The sequence below is a fragment of the Monopterus albus genome, unplaced genomic scaffold (assembly GCF_001952655.1).
Source record: "Monopterus albus unplaced genomic scaffold, M_albus_1.0 scaffold56.1, whole genome shotgun sequence".
Lineage (NCBI taxonomy): Eukaryota > Metazoa > Chordata > Actinopteri > Synbranchiformes > Synbranchidae > Monopterus > Monopterus albus.
The window spans coordinates 2025822-2042030 of NW_018127936.1; the positions used below are offsets into that span (position 1 = coordinate 2025822).

At 40.8% G+C, this 16209-nt stretch overlaps 1 protein-coding gene across 2 annotated transcripts in view; it reads right to left on the reverse strand.

The window, feature by feature from the left end:
- The window catches only part of pcsk5b (proprotein convertase subtilisin/kexin type 5b), a 51846-nt gene that overhangs the window by 18074 nt on the left and 17563 nt on the right, over window positions 1–16209 (reverse strand). For both annotated transcript variants that reach the window (XM_020602455.1, XM_020602454.1), the window contains exons 6-11: window positions 15284–15372; window positions 14714–14886; window positions 11649–11861; window positions 10691–10791; window positions 4565–4668; window positions 3519–3636 (exon numbers count right to left, since the gene is read on the reverse strand). In XM_020602455.1, the coding sequence (XP_020458111.1) occupies window positions 3519–3636; window positions 4565–4668; window positions 10691–10791; window positions 11649–11861; window positions 14714–14886; window positions 15284–15372 (798 nt within the window). The remainder of the gene's footprint in view (window positions 1–3518; window positions 3637–4564; window positions 4669–10690; window positions 10792–11648; window positions 11862–14713; window positions 14887–15283; window positions 15373–16209) is intronic.

Here is a 16209-nt window from a genome sequence, read left to right on the forward strand (position 1 = left end):
ATTTTTTTAGTATATTACTTGTGTGGTGTAGAAGAGAATTATTTATGAAGAGATACTGTTTGCAAACCAATGATGTAAGATGATGTCATGGGGTAGGACTGGATAAGTCTGATTTCTTCCTACTCCATTCAAGCATGTACTAGGTATAAGCAAATTGATATTGGATTAGCATTTGTTGGATATGTGTAAAATTATGTGTGTTGACATATCAACTGTCTTTACATGCTTGAAAGAATAAATCAAATCACATTCAGTTTCACATTCAACACCATTCTAATCGCAAAATCTGTCCTTTTTGGGGTTTTAGTTACAGATGGTTGGTTAAAGTAAATCACAAAAAGTAAAGTAAAACTGGCATTCATCTTCACTACACAGGATTTGTGTCCGCAGCCATAATCAGGTCAGTACTTTTGCTCGAGTTGCTCTTGCCAGGAGTGAGGCTGGGGAATACAAGTGTCTCACCACAGTGAGACATTCTGCCATGTCAACTCTTGCCAAAAATGCTGTTAGTGACTGACATAACACTAAATATCAACTCTCAATACACCAAGGGACCCATAAAAGCGATTGCATGTCATTTCTTTTCATTTAATCCACAATCCATAGAGTGTGCAAATTCCATTTCTTAAACTTCAACCAGCCAAAGAAACCACAACAGAAAGATCAGTGCAAACATCCAACAACATCTGTGGTATGATCTAATATATTAATGATACCGCACCAAAAACAGTAAAACAAAAAAAAAAAAAAAAACAGACCGGTTCAGTACAGTGGACAATGAATACCATCTTGCCAGAGAAAGACTGTTGCACAGCAGTTGCACATGCAGCAGCGGAGCCAACTCGACACATTAACTCACGGCAGCAGTGGATTACATGCAAGGTTTATTCACTGGAACTAAAACATGAACTGGTGAATTACTCTTGTTGGTCAAATAAGACATAAAAGGATTACTACAATTATTTTTGCAGGGCAGAGGGTTGAGAGATAATTAAGATCAGTGACCTGTGCCATTTGATCCTGTATTTGAAACCATTTTATTAGATTTTCTGTTGTTAAGGCAATGACAGTGTTAAGGACTAAGAGATAAAACACTCACAGAGAGGAAAATGTCCCTGAAACAATTACCAAATGGTAAACACCACCTTTAGTTGTGTCAAAGCTTTCTTGGAACAACATATTCCTCACATATAACATATAATGAGACAAAGAGCAACATTGCATCTAATGTGATTACTAAAAGTGTTGCCGTTCAGACCAAGTGGTGCTAGTGGACACTTCACTGATAATCCATATTCTCATATCAATAAAATCAGTAAATGAGTAGATAAGAAGACAATGGTTTATTATTCAAAGCAGTGTTATGAATAGTTTCTCTTCAGAAAACTGAGATAAACGATTCATAACTATTTCTCCCTTTGTCCTTCAACTTTGCCTCTGCTCAGTTACACAGTGAGCAGCCAGTTCTTGAGGGACAATTTCCATTAAAGCTACTAAAAACAAACCATACCACAAAACTGACTTAAACTCTGCCAAACCTGGTGGATTGAACAACAGAGAGAAAACAATAATTGCATCTTGTAAGTAGTTGATGACTGTTTGGAAAGTGGACAGCAGCAATGGCTGGGGAGTCTGGGGCTGATATCACAGCTCTGGCTTCTCCATGACACAACACAGATAACTGAGCCATACACATGGGGCCGAACACAGCCGATGCACAGCTGATTACCGCCGGCCTGATTGCACACAGGGTCAGGCAGTTTTCCTGGTGCGTGCTCCAAGTGGAGTGATTCGAGCTGTTGCAGACAGACATTACCAAACGCAGGCAGAGGGGCCAGCCAGAGGGTGTGTGGAAACAGCGGTAAGGTGGCGGTTGCTTTTATGAAGCAAGTTACTAACAGCTGAAGTACAGAACACACACATAACAGTATACATCAAGAGAGTACCAACAAAGGAAAAGCAACACACATAGGTCTGTTTCAAGAGCACAAATGCAGACACGATTTCTCCTTTGCTTGCTTTGCCTTCAGCATCTCACAAATCACAAACATGTTCAGTATATAAGAAAGTATGGACACATTTATGCATAAATTAATGCATTACCAAGTCATTCACTTGGGAAAAAGAATGTTTTAAACTTTTTGGGGCAGTCTGAAAATTCACTTTTGAACTGTACGCATAGAACTTTCATGCCTTTTTTGCTTTTGTACCAAAAACTAAACAAGGCCTTTTTATTTTGATGGCAAATCCCTGTTTTTTTAATTATTATTATTATTCTCAGTAAGCATTTGGCTGGATGGACCAGGAGCAATTTGTTTATGAACAAGGCTTAAGCTCAACAAAGTGTGACTGACCATTTCACATCTCTAGGGCTACTAAATGCTACACATGGGAAAAAAGGAGACTAAAATCACTGGATTGTTTTTATTTCGTTCATGCAGCAACTCTCCACACACATTACTACACGAATGTGGAACCCTGGGCATGACTACATCTGACACAAGCTGTAGTTTACATAATCCTCATATGGACCGACTTGTGCACTGGAGCAGAACAGACAGAATGACACTGATAATGCTGCAGTCGCTGGACACTGAACCTTGGACTGAAAGCAAACCAGTTCTGGGCCCAAGCTCAGCCAGCCGGGCCTAACACAGAACAGTGCTCAGACTTCCAGCTGCATCAAGAATAACAAGCTGTGAAGCCTTGGCTCTCTCTATGTGTGTGAATATGTGTGTATGTGTGCACAGTAAAGGTCTTAAGTGAGAACCACCCTGCCAGAACTAATGCTTGGCCCCTATCAAGGTACAGCTTGCACAACCATGCTCTCAAACATACACCAGTGCATAAAACACCAGGAAGAGGAAAAAAAAGGAGAGAAACAAAAGACAGACAACTAAGTACAACAGAGAGAGAATGGAACATACTGAGAGGAAAAAAGGGGTAGTGGTGTAAGAGAGGTGCACAGAAAACAATATATTCCATCTGTATTTATAATGTAACAACTATATTAAATCATCTCTGTTGGTTTCAAATTTCAATTTCAAATTAAAATTTCATTTAAATTTTTGGTTTTAGCAAATTTAGTGCCAAGTGAAGAAAATCTCAGGGCTCCAGCATACTATTTTAGACAATGGTCCTTCTGGCTTTGCAGCAACAGTTTGGGGAAGGTCATTTCCCCCCATACACAAAGTGAAGACCATGAAAAAGCAGTTTTCCTAGGGTGTTGCTGAAGGCTGGCACAGAGCCCTGACTTCACCCGACAGCAGCGGCTGACCTCACCGGTGCTCTTGAGGCTCTATTGTGTGCAAATCCATGCAGCCAGGTTCCAAAATGTTGTGCAAAGCCTTCCCAGAACAATGGAGGCTGTTACAGCAGCAGATTAACGCCCATGGTTTTGGAATGAGATGTTTGACGATAACATATGGGTATAATGTCTCACTGTCCTCATACTTTTACCCATACTTTTGAACTGTGGTACGTTAAGATAGGTTTGTGTCTGTGTGTATATATTCTACCTGTATTGTCGGTCTGCGCTTTCTACACAGATGTGCTGAACAGGGACTTGCTTCCATCGCTCTGCCTCCTTCACCATCGCCTCAGCATCCATCAGACCAAAGCCATACAGGTGGCTGACTGTAGCACAAATACATGTTGATCACACTTCACTGGAGACTGTTTCACACACAAGTAACAGTTTATCAAAAAAAGATAAAATGAATAAGATTGTGTTTGTTACCCAGCCTGAGCTACTAATACCACAATAACAAATAATATGAAAAAGGTGAGAATCAGAGTAAGAATCAATGGCAAGAGCTCTGAACAAGTCTGCAGCTTCTGTATCCTTAAAAGGCATCTAGTGCTGTGTCGTTTGTGGATTATTGGTAAAGACTATTGTGTAGGTGAAAATGTGCCCAAACAAATTTGCAAGGAAGTTGTCTAAATATGTAAAGAGGAAGGAAACTTGACAACCTATGGGTACAGCTAATTAAATAATTTTTTATACTTCTCCCTGTGTCGTTTCTCTATGAAAAAACTTTGAACAATCTTAGTTCACACTCTCATCTTTTCTTTCCCATATACACATATAAGTATGCATACACACTGAAATGCACACTCACAAAGTAACAAAACAGCAACCACCACACAAACCCTGAGACGGTTGCTGGTGGAACAGTAGTTTAAATTTTGGATTCTGCTCACCACCCATCATCTCACTGGAGAAATCAAATCCAGGAGTGTGAAAAATACATATTGATTTCTCTGCAACTTGTGTATTTTTCTTTTATTCCTCATGACAGTTACCATCACTTTCACAAGTTACAAAAACACAGCTCAAAACCAAGATATTTTGGGAAGCCTGAGTATAAAGCCTAACTATTTGCCAAGTGGTGCTATCAAACATTTTTCTGATGTAACATCACCTCAAATACTTTTGATTTGATTTTATTGTTTTGGAAGGTTTACATCTACAGCAGCATTTGAAGCAACATCTATATGTACATTAGGTCTGTGTGCGTGGGCGTGTGCGTGTGTGTGTGTGTGTGTGTGTGTGTGTGTGTACCATTGTAACCAGCAGCATTTGTCTTCCAGTCAGGAGCGCTGAGATGCCCGGCTCTAGAGGTCTTTACAATAATGTGCTGTACATCCCTCCATGTTAGAAGAGGACTAGTGGAACAAAATACACACAAACGAACTTATTTAATGTAATGTCAAAATAAAATAATTAATTAAAATAAAAATCCAGGGACTGATGTGTAACACATAACTGGGCACAGACTACGTAAATAAATAGTGACTGCTTTTCTAGCTCAGACACACATACATTGTAAATAAAATAAATATGCAAATCTATACACACACAAACTCAGAAATGACAAGGTCAGACAGCACTGATTATGTAAATACAAAAATGATGATGAGGAAAAATGTTTGAATAATTTATTGTGTTGTTGAACAAAGAGCAGAACCTGGAGAGCAAAACAAAAACAAATACAGTATCTTCAATATGCATGTAAATTCAGACAAGATATGGGAGGACAGGTACGGGTGAAAGACAAACAAGTTTAGAATAAGAGGGGAAGGAGGGAGAAAGAGGATGGAATGTAAACCAAGGTTAAAAAAAAATGTAATATACAATAGGTGGAAGATTACAATGAGAGGAAATTACAAAGGCATATATGGAGAGCACAGCCGCCTATCCATCCATCCATCCATCCATCCCTGCTTTCTCAGATCTCATGCGAGATCCATTATGAGATGGCAGCCATGTGTCTCGACTGCTTTGATGTCCAAACTCTACATTAAAGGGAGAAAGCAGGAAGAAGTGGGTCACAAAGTTTCCTGGGATTCCCTTCCATCTCATATGCCGGCCAGATGCTTCGTTCCTAACCCTCATGTCAGCCCCTTGCCATCTGAGCCCTCGAGAATCCACACTACTCTGAATCTGTTGACCTAAAACTAATCTTTAAGGTTTGCGACCCAATGTTCAGATTTTGAAATTTAAGAAGATATACAGGTATAATGTGACAGGGAGACACAGAGCAACAGGCAGCAAAATGAGTCCGATCTGAACTATGCCCCTGCCCGACGTGCACTGGCATAAGAGCAGGTTCTTTGATTTGACAGTCTCCTGGGATCTCTTGAACCAAAAACACACTAGAAGACTTTTGAAGTTCTAAACATGAGAACAAGAAAGTCTCATACACTTAGCAGACCACTTTCACAGCTTACAGTCAAAAGCCTCCTTCACACTTGCACTTTATTCTGTAAATGTTCTGGCAATTTGATGTGTACTTGTGGAGTAGTAGTAGTAGTAGTAAGTAGTGTTAGATGAGTATATAAACTTGAGTTCAGGTTACCAATTCTGTTTGGTTTTGTAGGACGTTGGATTTTTATTATACAGATCTAAACATTATTTATGTTTTTTTAATGTAAAACAGTTTATACTTGTACATAAAAATGTCTATGTTCCTTAAAGTTACATTTTTCTTTAGGGTTGCACAGGGTGAGAAGAAAATTAAATAATACACAAATAAAATCCAGACCAGTCAACCTGTTTGTGTTAGTGAAGAGACACGCCAAGCTGACGGTCGGCCGGGCCATCGGTGAGCGTCTAGCAGGGCTTGTCTTCCCAGTGTGTCCCGCACTTGTTGGCCTTCATTGGCGGCTTTTCAGCCAATTATAGGTGTTGAATCTGTGTCGGCGGTCAGGCCTGATTGCCTGTTGAGCTTAGTGAATCAGCGCACAAGGAGAGAACAGTTCAAGAAAGCCCCTTCAGCCTGTCACTGTAGCATCCATAATTTCACTGATTTAGTGCAGTTTCTCCTTGTTTTTCACCTCCACAACCTCCTTTCTTCTTCCACAACTAAAGGTTCAAGGGCAGTGTCATTTGCAACTTCTTAGGTCAATTAGAAGCAGCTATAGAAAGCAGCCGTTTTGAACGAGGTGTTTGTTGTAGTTTATACTTCCACATTCTAGCTCTTCTTCTTTCCCTTTCTGAATGGAGAATATAGATACCGTCAAGTGCTGGTAGGGGGAGTTATTTCTGTCACGCAGGTGCAGAATGTGCATTCTGGTCAGCCGTTGGCTATAGTCTGTGTAGTGTGCTCAAGTGTCACATTTCGACCTGAGGCGACCCAAAGGTCGGCCACCGTCGCCACTAGTTCTTTCACATCAGCTTGGTGTGTATCTGCCGTTACAGTCAAGCCAGGATTGTTCCATATGGGGAGAGCTTGAAACCAGCAGTACTTTTTAAACAAGCAATAACAGGCCCTTAAATATGTTCAAAACTCAGTAATGCCCTCACATGTATCAAATCTAACTGAAGAAAATCATTTAAAGAGCTGAAAATTAAATCAAGTAAAAAAATAAAATAATTAAGCAATGGTGGCACAGATAAGTGCAATAAAAAGTCAGAATAATTAATGTTCAGATCAATATTAATAGGCTTAGCTGTCACTGTGTAATTATGGCCCCATAAATGTTTTATGGTCATTAATTAAAAGAGACCTTGGCATCGTTATCTAGGCCACGGCAGCTTTCCTATAAACAAGCCAATACTAATTAATGGAGCAGCTTGCATACTGGGAAAACCAGCAGCAAATCAGAAAGTCTAATATAGGTTTCTAAGAGCTCCAGTGTAATTATGGATGAAATGCACACAAGCAATCTGCAGGGAGAAAGCAGGTGAAGCGGAAAAATTAAGATGCAAAATGTCAAACATTTCATCAGTCAATCTCTATCTTATCTTGGTTCAGTCCAGTGATGGAAGATTACCCACTAAACTACTGTATAATCAGCATTTTCCCCACTTTAAATGACCCACTATAGTTTAAATTTGAAAGCAGAGAAAGAAAGAAGAAATAAAGTTTTCATTTTCCCATCTGTCCCTGTTTGGTTTCTTATAGCCTCCCAGGAGATGAGGTCCGTATGGTAGGTTATCCTTGCTCAAGTCGTTTATCCTCCTAATTTCCTCTCTGAAATCTCCAGTCTCCATGTTCAATCACTTTTCCATTTTTTTCTTTTCTTTTTTTTTTTACTTTCAAGGACAAAAGAAAAGAAACAAAAAGTTTGTGTCGCTCTAAAACTGTGCTGCTTCCCACGAGAAGACTCTAGCTCATAAATAAATCACGTGCTTAAAACATCTTAAACTTGGCAAATTCGCCAGAGAACAGCGCATGGAACAGTTTTCTGAAGTAGCATGTTCCAATCCAATCTCATATCAAGAGAAAAAGACCTCACAACAGAGTTTACTGAAGTCTAGCGTAACGGTGTCATGACATGTTTATCGCAGAATGTTTGTTCACCAGATAAGATCAGATACAATTGGTCGTGCACAGTTTGTCTAAACCGTTTCCCTGTCCCTCTTTCATCCTGTCCTCTCTCTGCCCGTGTGTGCACGCATGCAAGCTTATCCATGTGATTAACTGAATGAATGAGTTGAAAGAGTTCGCCTCGGAGGAGGAAAAAAAATCATGACAATCATGACAGTGCTGGAGCGACGCAAGCACGACAGACAAGAAGTGAGAGCCAGCAGAGGAAAGCGGGCAGGCAAGAAGCAGTGTGTGATAATCTTGTTGAGGAAACAGGCTTATGTGCCCTGCACTGCCTGGAAACAAAATATTTTCTACTGGGAGGATTTGGATTGGATTATCCAGGTTAAATGAAGTGAACTCAGCTAACTGAGGGGGTAAAGACCAATTCAGAGCCTCTGCACCTGCACCAATTCATGAAATTATTGCAAATTAATAATGTCAACAGGTTTCAAAGAAGAGCAGGCAGGCATCTACTGTACCAAAGACAAAAACCAAGGACATGACACAAACAGTTTGGGGGGGGTGACCTCTTTCAGTATTAGTGTTTTTTTTTTTGTTTTTTTTTACTTCTGTTCTCATGATGTTTTGATATTGGCCCCTAGCAGAAGCGTTTGGCATGAGAGGACCTGGCCCAGAAACATCTGTGTGAATTCTGCTTGCACTTATTCTGCTACATCCTTCAGGACATCCTGAAACCGAGCTCTCAATTGTTTGTTTAAAAGCAAAGAAGAAACAGAAAGAAGAAAACAGAATAAAGCCATATACTGTATTTTAAGATGACTATCTGTGATACATCACTATTTGTGTACCAGAATATGAAAGCTACCCTTAAAACTGAAAGGCTTTTGAAAATGCAGCGGCCATTCATATTCTACATCTATTCAGTACATTAAGAGTCCTTTCATTTTTACAGACTGAGACGCCGCCATAGGTATCAAAGTGCATAAAAGATCTTGTTCACCCTCGGCACTATGTAGTCGCTATGGCAGTCCTGGCCAAATCAACCCCAGACATGCTGGACGTCATCTAAGCCAAACAAATTTATTTTGGTTTCATCTGATCGATTAATGTGCTGCCAATATTCATCAGGCTTCTTTTAATGGTTCGTGGCAAAGTTTAATCCTGCAGTTTTGGGCCATTTTATGAGCAGTGGTTTTCTACTTGGATGTCATTTGGTTAAGTCGACTTCACTGGAACACCAGTTTCCATACACAATCCTTGTAGCAAGTCAGAAAACACTCACCCATCTGTTTTTCAGTGCAAAGATGTGGAAATACTGAATGTACAAGGAGTTATTTTTGAGGCCCTCTGCACCTTCTGTCACTTGTAGTATGGCTCTTCCTATAACTCTAACCACAGCTACAACGGTGCTTCAGCTTATGTTCAGTCACCTACTGATGCTCTTGTATCCTCTCTGATCTTTATGAAGTCTTACAATCTAGTTTCTTACTTGTTCAAACCAAAACTGAGGAAGCTGTAGTGTTCACAGGTTTTTTTAATAACCTTGTTTATTCAGTTAGGCTTAACTGGAAATCATAGGTGCAATCAACTTTGATGCAGTGATCACAAATAAACCGACTTTTGTTGCAGTATGGTTGAACTCTGGGGGCTTAGTTTTCAATAGTGATTTGCAGAGGAGACTTCTTGAATACTGAGGTTTCTGATCCCAACATTTCCTGATCTAATATCACTTCTCATATTAAAGATAGATTATCTAAACTCAGCAAATTTGGCGTAGCCCAAATGTATACTTTATCATCAACAGGGGACACAGTGAAAAGTAACTACGCTATCAGCAGGACCGTCAAAATAACACCCAGTAGATAGGAACAGCTTCTTCTTCCACCCGTCATGGTCATGTGTGAATCACGGCTCTGTTGCGCATGAGCCACTATAATGATAAATTAATTATCTCCACAGAGAAATAACTTTGTAACAGTTGCTCAAGACTGTAGAAGATGTAGCCTACAATTAATCAAGCAAAACAATACACGTAATACAAGAAAGCAATACTTGCCAGGAGGAAGGATGTAAACAACAACCAAGATGGCATGTGAAAGCTTCCTAGCTAAGTAGTATGGAAAGTCTCACAGCTAACAGTTCAAAATCTTGGCTACACAATGTCCCTTCACAGTAATGTGACGAGGGTGGCACCATTTGTTGTTAATAAAAGTCAAAAGTCCTTATAAATACACCTAATATAGCCTCCATTTTCTGGACCCATCTTGGTACCCTCGTCGTTTTTATACAAAGTATCAGCCTGAGTTTTACTTGGTATCGGCTCAAAAAGGGGAAAGTTGTATCGCACAGCACTAGCTTTCAATGACGTCGATCTAACCCGCTTGTTTTGAATGTACATGAGGTCAAATAAGCTACACTTTCTCAGACATCTATCAGCACATTACATCAAACAGATCCCTACTGATGTCACTGAATATATCACTTCAAAAAAGCACACAGGTGTATAAAGTATTACACTAAGATGACGTGTTTAAACCATTACATTCACTGGACCACCATCCAGAAGTACATTTGCACTGTACTTGTTGTACTGCTCCCACTGAAAACAAGAGGCTAATCTACAAGCATGCATGTCCCTGTATCATATAGCCCAGTGTCAGTGGTACATGAAACCCTCTATACCCCCTGTGTGTGTGTCTCAGTACCCACCTAGGATGAGATTAAACAATTAAGACAAGCTTTTCCAGGTAGTTAAATGAATCTCCACCAATGACTTCACAACATTGCCATTTGTGAGAAAATGCTTCAGATGTTCCCTTTGTAGATTAATCAGGCCAGAGGACAAGGCGGTAGAAGAAGGTAAGCAAGGGGCAAAAGGATAAACTAGAGGGATACGGTTAAGTTAGTCTTACTTTGCCTCTAGGGCCAAAGCAACAATGGCAGCAGCCATGGGAGCGGAGGCTGATGTCCCTGTGTGGCTGTCTGTACACCGATGTCTCAGGTCTGTTGTGATCTGCAGACAGAGGAGAAGGAGATCAAATCAGAGGTGGACAAAACCAAGAGATGAAGAGGAAATAAAAGAAGGAATTTCCATAAGGACAGATGAAGAAGAGAAGAGTGTATCAGAGGTGAGGAGAAGCAGAGGAGCAAACAGCAAAGGCAGGATGACAGGGACAAGCGGAAACAGACAGTGAGAGACTGAAGTCATGAGGATCAAGAGGATTTAGATACACCTGAAACCCAAAGTCCAGCTTTGATAAACTACCTCGCTAGAGGAAGCACACACAGACACAAATCATCAGTTTCCTCAAAAATTGCCCAATGCCCAAGGAGAAGCAAAGGACAAAGAGCAACAGGAGGAAATAACACACGCTGTTAACAAGCTAAGTGTTCATTCAGGCTGTATGGACTTTAGTCAGCCAACTAGCCCGACAGCTTGACAGTCAGCCAAGAAAAGCTTGGCTAACTTCCAGCCTGAACCCTCATCAAAGCATCTTTCCTGGACCAAAAGGTTTGAGGGATTATCTGAAGACACACAAACTTGGAAATGGTTTAGAAGTGAAAGTGGTTGAGTAACATTAGAAGAGAGAGGATAGTACATTCTCAAGTGGATTGGACTGACATTCAGATATATGGAAGGAGAGCCGCACAAGAATTCCTATATGGCCAGACTGTCTGTTTATGCATAAATGGCAAATAAAAATCTTGACTTGAGGTTCTACAGTAACTGTACAAAGCTGGAGAGAAACTGTAAAGAATGTGTGTGCCCATCTGTAGGCCACACGAACTTGAATGAGTGATGAATGTTCTTATACGTGTGTGCATTGAGCAGTAGTTATTGAAGTCCACCACGCACACTTCAGTCCTTACAATCTTTCGGTCGTAGTTCTCCCCGCTGCTGTAGGTGGTGGTCAGCGTGGACGCGCATTCCTCCAGGTACCAGGGTTTGCGCCCACTCTCTGCTGTGCTGGAGATGGAGATGGTGTAGATGGAGTTGGTGTAGCCATCACAGGAGCAGTGGTCTCTGCTGCGGCCACCGTTGCCTGAAGCCCATACGAAGATAGAACCACGGCCCTTCCTCCCCTGACGAAAAAAAAAATACATAAAAGATACATTAAGAGATTGTAAATTTTTCTTAGTAGTTACAGGAAGTTACTGCTTACCAGACCTTGTTGTGGCCTATTTTTTAAGTCTTCTTTAGATGTCGATCAGAAGCGCAGTAACAGGTTTTGTATTTAAAGTGCAGATCAACACCAGCAACAACATAACTGCCAAAAAAAGATCAGTAAGCAGCGAGACTGTGTAAATTATCGGCAGCTCTTTGTGTCTGGTAGCAAATCTGACAGGATTTGACACAAGCTCAGCAAATAGAATTGTGTAGAAAAAGTGTGGTTTTTCTGATGTCTGTCTACTTCATTCAACATTTTCATTTTGTTACAATCTTGTGGTGGGCGCTCTCTATTTATTGTGCCCTACTTTGTTTCATTATTTTTGTTTGCCAGTTCTGCACATACTAGTGCAGCCTTCTTTTTAAGATTGTGAGTTTTGTATTTTGGAAAATGTTACACAAACAAAGATATTATCTGTAGTTGAAGAATGAAAGTAAAGGCCACAAACAGCCTCCATGACTGTGCATGTTTATGAAAGGAAGCAAAGCAATTATGTCATAAATCTGGCATGTAAAGACAAATGTTTGTTTTAGCTAACACAGCTAATCTATTAGTAAATAAGAATAAGAGTTTTTACAATGATTTCATGTTTTGCATTTTACCAAATTTTGGGTAAATATTGCACACAGTTATTCTTTTAATACTGAAGCCAATTACATGTGCAGCCAGGCAGCTGTTTAATATTCAGATCTATTGTTCCAGGAGAGGTTAGACAGGACAACTGGGATGAATACTGTTCTAGAGGATCTTGTTAACTGAAAGGCTCAAAGTGAGCTGCACATGAACTCTAAGCGTGACTAAAGATTCCATTTTGTTTACTAATAGAGTATTACACCTCAGTTATTTCTCACTGGAAACCTTTTCAAGCCAGATGCCTTTCACTGCTTCAGTCAGACATGATACTTCCAGAATTGACCAAGCGAAAAATGATGTAAGCCTTGGACCTAGTGGAGACGCACCGAGGGGCGGCACCGTGCTGGTGATCTCCAACCGAGTGGATGAAGGCAAAGTTCAGCCAAGAGTCAGTGTTAAAAAAAAAAAAAAAAAAAAAAAACCTGACTGCAATTCACAACATTTGTCAAGATACACACTTGAACAACACTCCTTCTTGCATGCACATACATACACAGTTGCATTTCCATCATTTCATAGGACACTACATTGATTTCCATTTATTTCCTGGAGACTTGCCCTATCTCTAACACACAACCACTACTTGCCTAACCATAAACCTTAAATGTAACGTCACTGTAACGTTAAGTCTTCACCATAAAGAGAAAACAGTGAGTAGAGAGGACAAAGGGGACAGGAGACAGAACAGAGGAAGAGGAGAGAGTTGAAACAGAATGTGAAAGTGATGGACAGCAATCTCCAGCGAGAGGTCAAAAGAAATTTATGATTCATTATCCAAACAAACTGTCAATTAATAAGTTACCCTACTGTCAGAGAATTAAGTGATTTAAACCCAGTTTCATGGATTGATGGCTTAAGTCATTCACTCTAACAAAATGCCAAACATTCACAGATATTTAGCTTCTTAAATATGAGAATTTGCAGCTTTTCTCTAATATTAGGCCGTCCCTGGTAGGCTAGTGGTTAAGGCACAGCGCTCCCGCTCCAGGTTGCGTCAGGAAGGGCATCCGGCGTAAAACACGTGCCAAATATCAACATGCGAGTCGTTAGTGTGACGATTCGCTGTAGTGACCCCTAAACGGGAAAAGCCGAAAGTGACTTTCTTTCAGCTTTTCTCTAATATTATTTAACTAAATTGAATATCTTACAGTTCTGCATTGTTGGTGAACAAAAGTAATTATGCAGCTGTCGTCTTTGGCTCAGGGAAACTGTGACAGGTGTAATATTTTGTGTTTAAAATGTTAAGAAATATTTTTAATGGATCATTATATTGATAAAGCTACAGTATAAACACAGACATGTTCAGCCTATATAAACACAAAAATGTGCATGAGTAACACAACGACACATTTTCTCGTACGTCCGTCCTTACACCCCCCACCCCAAACGAGGTAAGAGTACAACCCTCTCTAAAGCTGTCAGTGGTATCTCTAACACCTCAGCCCTCTGTGATAAAATGTCTTTTCAGAGTGTCACATAAGTAAATGTGCCACTCACAAGCATGCGTTCCTCAGTCAGCTTCACAAACACACCAAGAGGAGGGCACACAAGCACATACACGTGCTGAGTTGGACAGAAACAGTATCTGCCTCACTTCAGCCTGTCAGGAGAGACAGGGGCTATCCTCTGCTCACACTGCCTGCTGTCATTGTGTGTAACATGTCATTGTTTTTAGTCAGAAAACGCTGAGGTCCATTTATCCCCTATATCTCCTTGACCAAATGGTAGAAAAGCAAAGCCACTTGTAGCACACTTTGTGAATGTACAGATGTGTGTGTGTGTGTGTGTGTGTGTGAGAGAGGTAACCAGTAAGGGAGTCCACCCCTGTTAACCTCTGTTATCGCTTTTCTACTCCACACAGCAACAACACAGTATTATTATACAAAATGAGCTATAAATATGCAAATAAATATATGTTAACAAACCACGGCTACACTCTATAATGTCTGGAGGAGCTGCACAGATAGAAAAGAGTTTGGCACATGAGTATATGAGCATGAAACACACATCTGCTTGGAGTGTGTGTTTATCCCTTTTCTCACCATGTGAATACCAATGTCAAAGCTCTGGCTATGTACTGAAGCACTGTTTATTTGTACATGTTTCTGTATATGTGCGTATGCATGTGCCCACCATGCGGATGCCATTCTCGAAGGCCTGCCTGGCCAGAGATGCTGGTCCATCCACAGTCTTTCCATCATCATCAGGTCCCCAGCTGGCACTGTAGATGTCGATGTGCTGCGGCTGAAGGCTCAGAGACTTGGCCTCCACCATGTCTGTTACATCTCCATCCAGCATTCGCACACCTGATACACAAACACAGAAATAACACATGCAGACCAACATTTGACCTATTTACTACTTTATGTATTTCCATAAACCTTGTGGTTAAAGGTTCTTTAGCTGTTGCGCTCATAAAAATGCAAGTGCACAGACGGAGACAGTCAGACCTCACGATGCTGTGTGAGACACGATCAGCCAGGGAACACACAAAAAAAAAGTTTAACCAAAGAGTCTGTTTTTGTTAAACTAAGCTAGTGGAATAACTGGCAGATGAAAATCAGCATTGCATTACCAACAGGAACAGACAGATGTTCAGCAGTGGTAGTTTTCAACCCTTTCAACTTATGACACAAGCCATAATATACTTCTGCTGGATAAACAGAAACCTGTCAGACACAGATAAACACTAACATTACTCACCCCCTATTCTGGCATTGTAGGCAATTCCCACAATGCAATGGGAATTGTTTGCAGCTGCTGCAACTTCACCTGCACACCGTGTCCCATGTCTGAGGAAAGAGCGGGAAATACCACCTTATTACACAAGTTTAAACACACCATGTACCTGGGTGAGAAGATGCCATGGACAAGGTAAAAACAAGCTAATGTACACAAGCAGTGGAACACACACAAACGACCAGAGGAATGCACAGCTTTGGAAGTGCAAAGCAGCACACATTTTCACAGATAAATGTGTACATTCCTGTTGAAGCAATCCCAAACAAAATGGTCTCAGCCTGTCTCGGGTTCCATCCGAGACCATGAGGAGTCTGGAGATGACAGTGGATTTCAGGAGGAGGCCCCCCACCTCACCCTCCTCACCACATTCAGGAGCATTGTATCAGCAGTGGAGACCTACACGATTCTGCGCTCCACAAACTCCCATGACCTGCAGTGGACGTCCAACATCAACACCATCACCAAGAAGGCACAGCAGAGGACATTCACCCTGCCTCAGGAGCTGCTGACAGTTCTACAAAGGAGTCATCTAGTCTGTTCTCTGTTCTTCCATTACTGTCTGGGTTGGCTCAGCAATCAAACAGGACAGGAACAGACGCCAGCCTGCCCTCCATGGAGGACCTGCATACCTCAAAAGGAGGGCAGAGAAGATTTCTGCAGACCCCTCACACCCTGGACACAAACAGTTTGAACTAATCCCCTCTGGACGGCGTTACAAGTCACTGTACAAAACAACTAGAGACAAGGAGAGTTTCCTCCCCCGGGCCGTCACACTGATGAACAGTTAACCCATGTTTATATTTCTAACAAGACACAGCAAAAACCTCAGTGCATTAACATATAAATATAATCACTGTACATATCTAATAGCTCTTTTTATTGTATAT